Below are 12,384 nucleotides of genomic sequence, written 5' to 3'. Positions count from 1 at the left end.
TTTTTCCCCACTTCTTTCTGTCAAATGGTATATGATGATAGAAAGAGATGATTGCGATCGCGAACGTCAGAGCGTTAGACAATACGGCCACAGATGATTGTTTGTTCCAATATATGGTTCTCAATAGGTCTCCAATAAGATCCTTTCATCGAGTGAATAGTTAGTTCCTCTCTAAAACAGTGTTAAAAGGCATCTGCATGCATCGAGGTATAATCAAAAGAAATTTACGATAACTTTGTAAGGAAGGAATTACGACGGCAGTACCAGAAGACAAGCTGCTTTGTGCTTGATCTGGTAAAACCATAGAGCAGAGAAGTTGTATTGGTCCTTTGCTTATACTGTTGGCTCTGGAGTCTGGAAGTCTTTAGTTAGAGGGTGTTGATCTTACAATGATTGGATTTCTGACTATTATGTTTTGATTTCAGGTGACGGACATGATGGTGGCAAATTCGTCCAACTTGATCATCACGGTCCGGCCAGCCAATCAGCGCGCCGGGCCGCCGCCGGTCGATGCCGCGCGGAACTCACAGCCTAGCAGCGAGCCGGACGAAGACAGGTATAAATAAATATCACACTTGACACTATTTGACCTAGTCCCAAAATAAGCAAAGCCTGTGTTATGGGCACCAGATTTTATACATACTTGAATACATATCAACACCAACGACGCGAGACCAAACATTCATATTTTTTTATACTAATATCTGCCCCGACTGGGGATTGAACCCGGGACCTCGAGCTTCAGTAGTCGGGTTCTCTGACCACTTGGCTATCTGGTCATCAAAAAAACTCGAACGATCTGGGGCGTACAGTGAGGGTAGACAGCGGTACTGCTAACAGCTGGGCGTTGCTGGTGGCTCGATGGCGGCTACGTGCTAGTTACAGCTGCTAGCACTGCCTACCTACCCTAATTGGGATGCACCAAAAAAAATAACCTATAGTTTTTATTTTATTTTTGGAAATAATAGGACATTTTAAGATACCATTTTCATTGTTTTTGAATTTGGATGAGTATTTAATTTTTTATATTTTACGAAATACGCTGGATGACGTCACAGTGAGACAGCCACGTTCCATTGCCTGGAAAATTCAGGTCGTACATAACATAATCTGTGGCATTACATTTGAGAATAATTCAAGCACGGCTTAGGGTCTAAATGAACCATGACAAATAGTTTTATTTATTTCTCTTCTTTTAGCTTCGATTATTCCTATGTTTGTTTAATGGTGTGATAGTAAATAGATATTTTTATTTAAATCTGATATTTAAATTCTTTTTTATTTACTTGAAACGTAGTATAATAATTTAATTTGTAAAAATACATTGGAAATACTCGTATACATTTCGGACTTTACGATAAATGACAACTGTTTAAAGCTGGGTGCGCATCATCATGTGATTAAAGTTCTATCTTTGTCACTATTTGCTATTATAAGCAGGACAGCAACATTTCCAACTGTCAATTTGCTTAAGAGTGTAGACCTGCTTTATAACTTGCCTTTGTGACGAGAAACTGCAGGGGTCAAATGAGGGTCATTACTTAAATTTTGTTTATTTAATTCAGTTTAATCACATTTTTGGAATCTGATTTCTGAAAACGCTTCACAAAGCCTATTTATTTTATGTTGGTCAACCAATTGGGACATCCCAATTGCATGCCCTATGTCCTCCTCTAAAATAGTCCTCTTCCAATTCCTTGCTCAGTAACTATATTAACCGTCACCATGTTTCGTTCCAGATTCGATCAAGATGAACAGGACGAGATTGTGGACCTCACAGCAGTAACGCTAGAAGACCAGCCCGAGCCAGCTTTCCAAGTGCCCAGCAAGGATGATGGACAAGTGTTACACCTGTAGTGCTGGACCAAGTGGTAGTGTAGTGATAATGGTGCAAAAGTGTTAGTTGCTTGGCTGTTCAAGTGACCATAGGAATAGTTTGTATCCAAGTGAAACTTTGGGTAAGTCTGCTATAAATATTAACTGCTTGGCTAAAGTATAAACTCAGCAGCAATGAGAGTGGATCAATAGGTGATTTGTACTGAGCGAAGCTAAGAAAATGAAGTAATCCTATTGGGAATGCACAGTGTATTTCTTAACAGGCAAAGCTTCGCTAGATGGCGTAAGTAACAAGAGGTCAGATTGATATTACAGTCTTGTTTGTGATTGGCTCATTTACATATTTAACCAATCACAAATTTAAAAATTGACAAACGGAACTTGTGATACTTGAACCTCTCACAGAAGCCCTCTTTGCCGTTATTTTTACTGTTAACATTATGAAGGCACAGCTATGGTTTTTCTGGATGGTTGTGTTGCATGTGTGATATGATGCAACATGCCTATCATAGACAGTCTACAGAAAAATCAGTAGCATAGATATAAAAAAAAAAATAGTTTCGGTATTATATTCTTATGGTCACTTTTATTGTTCTGTAGCAGCATTTAATACTTTGATTGTGATCATTGCAACGGAAAGCATGTGCAAAGTCTGCTATTGCTAGTGTATAGACGGTGGGGATCATTTATCATCAGGAGATCCGCTTCTTTGCCTCATTTAGTTACAAAAAAATCTGGTTTTTATATGGACTTAGCCTGAAATAAACTAACTAAAGAGGTTGTAGTAAAGTTTGTATGAATCCTGTGCCTATGGCCGCTTGTAGACGTCAGTTGTTTTCACCGGACAATGGACCTTTTTTTTCCGGACTTGCGGTGTTCTATGGCTTACAATGAATGTGTTAATGCACCGGACACTTGTCTGGCGATGAAGCCATACAACACCGCAAAAGACGGTCTGTTGTCCGGTGGAAACAACGTAAGTCTTTAAGCGGCCTATATCTTTCTATGTCACACTATGCAATGATTGAGTGATACTTTGTGCTACTGTTAAGAGCTTCCAGACTAAATGCCTTAAAGGGGGACTCCTGTTAATGTTAAATATTAAATTAGAGACGACCTGACACAATTTAATATTAAACAAGTTTAATGTACATTAAAATTAATTCGGGGTCTCTCAGTGCGTCAGTCAAATATCTTGAATTGTGTTGCACCATTAAGAACATTATTACTTAAATACTTAAATTTAAGATGAAAACAAGCATACAACTAGTGCTATTTACTCTTATTACGTACTTATCAACTACATTCCAAGTTTGGCACACTTGCAAATTGAATTCTTGAATTATTTGAGAACTGTGTGATAGGAAATTTTGTGTTTAAACCAATCACGAATTTTCAAATAAATCGAGATATTTTCTTATGTTTAGTGGTCGACAGACTTAACACATTCATTTTGTTAATGGTAGATCAAGGTTCGAAACCATCCATTGTATTCAGAAGGCTTAGACCCCGAGGCGGGCGTAATCATAACCGCTTTCTTCCTTTCTACTGTAGCATGTCGTTTGACAGAAAGAAATGGCAATAGTAATTGCAATGGCGCGGGATTTCAAAAATAGACATGGACGCGTTGGTTGAATGCCCAGACCTAACACTGGATGTGTCCAATGGACACTGTCCATCTACTAGTGATGCCAAAACTAGTATTCACTTAGAATGTGTTAAACTTCTGCCATACAGGTAATTTTAAACCATTACGTGGCAAACAACATCACAAATACTCTAAAGCAATAATAAAATTGGTCAATTTTATGTCAAAACTTAACATTCCAAGAGGTATTGCTTAAAACGTTTATTTATAAGTGATTAGTTCCCTTTTTTATAGAAATTGTTTTAATTCTATGGACAATAAAAAATAGTTTTTAAATATATTTAATGTCAAATTCCATCCATTTGGAAATAAAAAGTATTCACTTTCATAATGTAAGTAAAAAAAAGTAAAAGGCGATAAAATATGCCGTTAGCCAGTAGGAGGCGAAGAATTTTATGCAATTTAGCATCAAATTCAAAGTCAAACCCCCTTAATCATAAAAGTTATGATGATGAAGTTATTAAGTGATTTTAAGTATGTTTTGTCCATCTGGCGTCAACAAGTCTCTTCATATCAGTTATTTATGCCTGTGGTAAAAGAAATTAGTTTATTTTGTGCATAATGTGCACAAAATGGTCATATATAAACTGAAAATACAGTCAACAGCCAGTAAATTATAAGCCAGGCATTACATATACAAAGTTATTATCCTTGTAATTTGACAAAACTAGACACAATATTATCCGCTCCTTATGTAGTCAACTAATCTGTACAGAAACAGCTCACTTATCTAAACCGTTCTTATTTTATTATGTTAGTATTAAAATTTAATATTAAACTCTTCCTATGGAAGGTGCTATTATGATATGTAATCAAAATTCATGGAATGAAATTATGTGGAAACATTTGATTACAAAATATTTTATATCAATTTTCGTAAATCGTGGAACTCTCTAGGAGGTAGGGAAAACAGATTCATAGTGTGTATTATAGACGAACGACAATATCTTAAAAGACAACTTTTTATGTTTACATGCATGATGCGAGTAATTTCAATGTCACACAAGTTACATTACATTGCCGGGCCGTCGGCTTATGCGTTTAGAAGTGATGCATCAACAAGCAATTTAACACGAAACCTCAAATAAATCTACTTAGTTTAAACTTTCACGTGTGCGGGACTGTAATGGTGGAGGTGCTGGGATCTTGAATCAATACCAATACTAATGATTAAGAGTATAGTATTTCTGATTTTTTTATCATTCTCACCAACATTACTTAATTAAAAGACAAAATTAGTTATAATAGATAATAATAATTTATCCGAATTGAATGAAACTTTAACGAAAACGTACATTCCAGCTAAAGACATTATGTGCCTTGAATCTCTATATCTTGTTTTATACGCAATTAGCTTATGTATACATAAATATGATATTAATACGGTTATTTCCTACGACATCGGCCTAGAAAACATTTCATTTTGAATACTACATAACTTCAAGGTTTTGGGATAGTTCTAACAGTAATTCTGAACTATCGGTCTACTGATACATTTTAGTTTAAATAATACAGGTCTAAATAAATATTTAACCATTCAATAAAACGCCTATTATCGTGCCTTTTATATCACTCTAACTGATTGTTGTCTATTTGCAGATTTCGAGAAGCATTATTGTTTTTTAAAATGTGTACACTCGATTAATTTGCAACTTCACGCTATTTTATATTGCATTCTGTATTCCTATCACTATGATGTCCTTTGGTTTCTATCTACGATGTGAGAAGTTAGCGCATTTGTAATGAGCTTAAAATCTTAAACCATGTGTTCTAAATAATATAATCAACTTTATTAACATTTAGTTTTTATATTTTTCATATCTACTTTTATTGTATCAAATGCTTAGTTTTTTGTAGATCAAAATAAAATTAATTTCGAGCTTAAATTATAATTTGTAGGTTTATTTGTATTTAATTTACTTAAGGCATGTATTGTTAAGTGTAGTTATACATATCATGTTTGGGTTAGACATATTTCATGTTATTCGGACATTTACTAATTTCTGAAATGTTTATTCGCAATCTTTACAATTTCAATGAACTTATAATGTTTAGGTAGACTTTGACAGAACTGTACAGGCAACTTAATAGTTATTTTTGTATCATTTTAGACGGTAGTGGTGCATTGGCGTTGGGAACTGTATTTTAATCCTGTCAATTATACTTACAAATCATGTCTGGCATATTTATGTTTGGAATCTCAATATCATATCATATTATTCCACGAGGGTACCAATTAGTTATAAAAAATATTTATATTTCTAACATATGTTTCTTGGTTTGCAGCAGAATGTAAAGTCCGCAACAGAATCATCATTGTAATTAATTATACTGCTGACTATATGAGTACTTAAAACTGTATTAAATCAATCCTATAGTATTATTTAGTATTTTTCATGTATATTTTTAAATAATGATCAGTGTTTCGTTTGACATCAGTTTTGTTTCCACATTTTATGTTTTTATTCTTGTTCAGTTTAAAATGTACTTAATATTGTTTTTTAATCACACGTTGCCTTTAGAGTGGTTTTATAACATGTTTTTGGACAAAATTTACGTATTCATTGCTGATTGGCTCAAAATTGGTCCAAAACGATGATTGTAGTCAAATGATTATACATAGTTTAGGAGATACGTTATATTTACACTCTAAGCTAGTATACATTTGTGTTGTATGTAATAAAATATATTCTTATTTATTTGTCTGTTTTTTGGCCTCATCGCGCATACATATATTACTATCACTCAGAGACAAAAAGCCTGCATTAAATATCGCATTTATATTTCTGGTTCAATCAATATTCATTGTGTAGGTATAAGCAGCTAATGTTGTTACCTAAAAATATAAAATAAATATCAAGCAAGTGGCAAAAGTGCGTCAAATCTGAGAACGCAAGCGCATAAAAGTGATTAGAAAACTGTCACTTTTCGTATAGTTAGTGCCACAAGCGTTGAAGTGAATGATTACACACACAGCTACTTGTCGTGTAATGACAGCAGGAATTTGACATTTTCATTCATTTAATTCGTTCTCCTTTTGTGCAATCGTTTATTATTTTTAGGTGTGTGTGTAATAATTCGCTTCAACTCTCGTGGCACTATACCTATACTTGTTTATCTAGTAGTAGGGAAGGAAGTAGGTACAGTCGCCATCCATCAGATATTTCGGAGTGGCCAGGGTGATCAAAAATATCGATACATGAACTCTAATGCTACTAATATTATAAATGTGAAAGTTTGTGAGTGAGTTAGTGAAGCCGTGGTGGCCTAGTGGATTGACCTATCGCCTCTCAAGCAGAGGGTCGTGAGCACAAACCCCGACTTGCGCCACTGAGTTTTTCGAAATTCATGTGCGGAATTACATTTGAAATTTACCACGAGCTTTGCGGTGAAGGAAAACATCGTGAGGAAACCTGCCCAAACCTGCGAAGCAATTCGATGGTGCGTGTGAAGTTCCCAATCCGCACTGGGCACGCGTGGGAACTATGGCCCAAGCCCTCTTGTTCTGAGGGGCACAGGGGGTTCACAGGCCCATCAGTGGGACGTATATAGGCTGGGATGGAGTGAGTGAGTGAGTGAGTATGTTTGTTACTCCTTCACGCTAAAACGGCTGGATGGTTTTGAATGAAATTTGGTATTTAGATAGCAGGCATCTGGAATAAAACAGGCTACTTTTTATTACGATTTTCCCACGGGGTAGGAATAAAATCTCAAAACAACAACCGCTGGGCTTAGTCATGAAATTTGATATGACTTTTTTAATGTAACGTCAATGAAAACCACGATTTAACTGTCGGGAATTCCCACGGGAATTTAAAAAATCCCGATATTTCAATTCAGCTGCTGTATCTAATGATTTACGTGTGCGAGGCCGCGGGTAAACGCTAGTACCTTAATAATAGTGCCTGTGCTGATATTTTTGACCACCTTGGCCGCTCCGAAATATCTAATAGCGACTGTACATAATGAAATTTATATCTACCTGTACATATTGCTTTTCTTTACCGTGTGCTTTACGACGAAATAGGTAATAGATTAGGGCCAAATTACTAAGGTCGACCGAGACTGCTTTTTTAATCTCGGCCGAGACCGGACCGAGACCCGAGAATAAAATAAAATCTCGGCCGAGACCGAGACCGAGACACAAAAAAAAGTTTTTTTTTTTACTGTAAGTATTTTATTTTTTTTTACCTAAAAAACGCATTTTGAATGGAAAAATGTTTTATTATGTTTAATTAAATATTACTCAGTGTTCTACAAACAAACTCAATAGTCGAAATCAAAAAGAGCAATATTGTACGATAAAAAAAGCAATTTTTCGGCATTGTACCCTGTCAAATTATGCCGTCTTTTCGTCGTACAACTGTCCAGTCCGACTGAACAGCTGTTCACTGGCAACACTTGTTGGTGGTGCTGATAAAAATTTGTTAATCTATGTTAATTTTTTACAACCCCAAGTGTATTTTAATTTACTTTTAAGCGGAAACATTGCCCTTGAAATCAACTGGGAGTCTGGGATGTTTTTTTTTACAAAGAAACAGCAAATAAACCGACTACGTACGTACAATTCCATTATGGTAAAATTGTAGGTATATAATTTATTTATAAACAATCGGAAAAGTTCTCGCAAATTCCAAACTGTTTCCATTATTACGATCGCTTAAACTCAATAAGATTAATTACTTAATTACTACATCGTTAGGCATTCATCATTAAGTCACCAAAAATATAATAAATGTTACGATAAACATACTAAACTCATCAAATTCAAACATTAACAAGACTGTTTTATATTTATTTTTATAAATGAAATATGAATACTTTAATATTAAGATTTATTAGCATTTTAAAAAAGCAAGATGTACCGCATATATGTCATCATAATACCACAGATACATTATATTTTTTTAAAACTATGATTCGTTTCACTCATAAATCACCTCCCCTTCTAACTTATTAAACAAAATATTGACCCATTATAGGTCTAAGACCTGTCTAGGTTTTACAATTCTACCACTTCTGGTGGTTATTTTGGAGTCACCAAGCTCCTTTCATTACATTGATTGATGTTAGATTCATGTCTATTTATACTGCAATCATTATTTATGCTATCCTTTGGATTACAATAGTTATTATCAGATAAAAGAGGATAGAGTGTGTTTTGTACAGTATATTTGTTTGATGTATTCTCACTAAAAGATTTATTTAAATGTTTTATATTTCTTCTTATTTTGCAATCCACTCCTTCCTTTTTTATCCAATAAGATCTTGGTTCCCTACATTTATCAATTACAGTTCCCTTTTTCCAATATTTTTCTTTGTCAGTTTTGTATACAATCTTATCTCCTATTTCATACTTAGCAATTTTCTTCCTCACCCGTTTTTCATTTTCTATAAGAGACTGTTTCAAGGTTAAAAGTTTATGTACATTTTTCTCAACCTTAGGTTTTAGTGCCTCTGAATTAGTTGGTAGCAATGTCCTTACTCTTCTACTGTTCAAAATTTGTGAAGGAGAAACACTTAGTGTTGACAGAGGTGTATTATTGTAACTTAATACATAATCCCTGTAATCTACTTTATCCTCATGTGCTTTCTTTAAAATATTTTTACTGATATGGACTCCTTTCTCCGCTAACCCGTTACTTTTTGGATAATGCGGGCTACTTGTTATCAGTAATATGTCTTTACTTTTATAATATTTGTTACACTCTAGTGAATTAAAGGATTATTATCTGCAATAACTTCCTCTGGGTAACCAAATCTAGTAAAACTTCTTGGAATGCATTTATTACAGATCTGGATGTCTTATCTGGTAAGGGCAAAACTTCAAGCCAATGAGAAAAATAATCAACTATCACAAGATAATATTTTCCAAAAATTTCTAAGATGTCAGTACCTACTTTGGCATATCTTCTATTAGGAACCTTATGGCTCAACAAGCTATCTGTTTTATTAGCAGATCTAAATTTTTCACATGTACGACATTTTAACACATAATCATTGATATCTTTGGAAAGTCCAGGCCAGTAAAATAACTGCCTTGCTTTTTTTACTCTTACATATTCCTATATGCCCTTCATGAACTAAATTTAAAACATAGCTTCTCAAAATTTTAGGTACAATTATTTTGTTTTCATAGAAAGCCAAACCAGATTCAAAGTAAATACCTTCCTTTAACTTATAATAATCTTTACATTCTTTTGGAATCATTTTTTCTTCTGGCCATCCAGTAATATAGTATTTATTTAGCATACTTAATATTTTATCACATTTAGTTTCAGTTTGAAATTCTTGTTTTCTTTCTGGTGTCATAGGTAAGTGTACAGTAACAGAATGTACCATTTGTAACATTTCTTTATCATTTTCAGTAGATTTCAAACTGTTTCTAGACAACATGTCAGCAAAGTGCAATAATTTTCCTGGCACATAATACACATTTAGCTTATACATGAACAATTTTAGTCTCAAGCGTTTCAGTCGAGGAGATCCAATTTTACATATTGGTTTTGACATAATTGACACAATGGGCTTGTGATCTGTCTGAACATCTACATCTAAACCATAAATATATCTGTGAAATTTTTTAGCTGCATAGCATATTGCAAGTAGTTCTTTTTCAGTTTGACTATAATTAAGCTCAGAGTCATTCATGGTTCTTGATGCACAAGCAACTAATTTTAATATATTATTACTATCACGTTGGAATAGACAACAACCTACACCATTCTTACTGGCATCACACTGCAAGATTATTTCTTTTTTTGAATCAAATGATGTCAATGACGGAGCCGTACACACTTTTCTCTTTAGCTCAGCAAACGCTAACCTATGAGCTGGTAGCCATAAAAACTCAGTATCTTTTTTTAGCAATTTACAGAGAGGTGCCATTAAATTTGCCATATCAGGCACATATCTGCGTACATAGTTGAATGAGCCTAAGATTTGTCTAAGCTCATCTCGGTTAGTTGGTTCTTCCAACTTGAACAGTGACTCTACTCTATCTTTATCCAGCGACATTCCATTTTCATTAAAAACTTGTCCAACATATTTTACCTCGGTTTGTTTGAACTGAAATTTATTTTTATTGAAGACAATACCAAGTTTTTTAGCCTTTGACATTACATTTTGCAGTGCTATGTCATGTTCCTTTTCAGTTTTACCCATAACTAGAATATCATCAGCCCATACAACTACATTTTGTATATCAGCGAATTGACCCTCAAGGACATCTTGAAACAGTTCCGGGGCATTCATTAAACCATAAGGTAGGACCAAGTACCTAAAAACACCAAAAGGTGTGGCAAAACAACATTTCCATGAAGATTCTTCCGACAAAGTCAAGTGATGGAAGCCTTCTGTGAGGTCCAATACTGAAAAAATTTCTTACCCTGCAGTTTAAAACTTAAGTCTTCTAGTGTGGGCAACATTTTAGGTTTTTTAATTATAATTTTATTTAAGTCGGATGGATCAAGGCACAATCTAAGTTTTCCATTTGGCTTTTCCACTATGACTATTCTGTTTACACAAGCATTTTCATGAATATTTTCAACCTTAACAATCGATTTCCTATCAATTAGTCGTTCTAGTTCAGTTTTTAGTGGTGGCAGCAAACAAGAAGGTAGCCTGCAAGAGGGGTGACATATTTGTTCTCCTGAACTTTTTGTAGGAATTTCCACCTTCCCTGGCAACCTTCCTATTCCTCAAACACCTCAATATTATTATTTATAAATTTCTCTTTATTTGCATCCACTTCAATGGAATGCACTCTCTTAATAAGATTTAACGACACACATCCAGGCAGACCCAGGAGCATTGTGCCAACCTCAACTACTACAAAATTTTCATTACACATTTTATCTTTATATTTGCATTGAAGGTTGACAATTCCTACTGCTTCTACTATGTCGCCAGTAAAACTTTGAATTTTAAAATTTGTGCTTTGAAGTTTTAAATTTAACTTTTTATTAATTTTGTTAAATATTTTAACGGGCATAATGCTCACCTCTGCTCCTGTATCCAACTTACAGTTAACCTTTATATTCTCAATTGTTAATGTTTCTGTCCATTCCGATTTTTTCTCACTTGACACTACACAAACTTCACCACAACACAAACTGTCATCTGATGATTGTTCTGCATTGGACTCACACTTTGCCTCTCGAACACTTTTAACTCTGCAGCTAACAGCTAGATGGTTATAAATTCCACATCTTGAACATTTTTTTCCAAAAGCGGGACACTCTCTTGGGCCATGTCTCTTCTGGCAACGACGACAGTTAAATTCCTCTTTACATTTCTTTGTATCCTTACTAATTTTTATTGGCTTTTTCTCTGATTTGAAAGCCACCCTATCTATTTCGACAGATGGGTTCATCTCCTTGACCTGTGTCCGGCTGACCTCAGCAGCTCTACACATACTTGCAGCTTTTTCAAGGGTTAAATTTTCAATCTCAACATTGCTTCCTGAAGTCCTTTGTCAAAAATTCCTTGGACAATCCTATCTCTTAACAGTTGATCCTCCATTCCCAACATATAATTGCATTTATCAATTTGTTGACGCAGGCTTGTATAGAAGTTATCAAATTTCTCCCCTTCTTCTTGCCTTCTCTCATTGAATCTGTATCTTTCAAAAACCTCATTTGAATTTGGGTTTATATACTTTTCTATCTCTGCTAATATTTTGCTATAGCTCTGGCTGTCTTCCTTGGACATTTTAAAAGACTGCACCACCTTAGTTGACTCAGGACCCAGCATATTTCTCAACAAAGACAACTTAATTTTGTCATTGCCCTCGTCCTGACCAATACCTACCAAATAATCTTCGAACATGCAGCGCCATGCTTTCCAATCTGATGCTGCTGCCTCTGAGCGTATGTCCGAAATTCGGAGGCAATTTTACT

General features: G+C 34.6%; 1 protein-coding gene across 2 annotated transcripts in view; it reads left to right on the top strand.

Annotated features, from left to right (window-relative positions):
• Positions 1 to 12,384, top strand: part of par-6 (partitioning defective protein 6) — a 32,727-nt gene that overhangs the window by 9,856 nt on the left and 10,487 nt on the right. Inside the window, exons 6-7 of one of the 2 annotated variants that reach the window (XM_074106591.1) lie at positions 426 to 556; positions 1,740 to 2,306. The exons of the other annotated variant lie outside the window; for it this stretch is intronic. Coding sequence (XP_073962692.1) covers positions 426 to 556; positions 1,740 to 1,857 — 249 coding nt within the window. The 3' untranslated portion in view covers positions 1,858 to 2,306. Of the gene's footprint in view, positions 1 to 425; positions 557 to 1,739; positions 2,307 to 12,384 lie in introns of those variants that run through there. 2 annotated transcript variants of the gene reach the window in all.

The sequence above is a fragment of the Choristoneura fumiferana genome, chromosome 24 (genome assembly GCF_025370935.1).
Source record: "Choristoneura fumiferana chromosome 24, NRCan_CFum_1, whole genome shotgun sequence".
NCBI classification, from domain to species: domain Eukaryota; kingdom Metazoa; phylum Arthropoda; class Insecta; order Lepidoptera; family Tortricidae; genus Choristoneura; species Choristoneura fumiferana.
The sequence above is the reverse complement of the archived record's forward strand: the minus strand, read 5'-3'. Positions and strand labels throughout refer to the sequence as shown.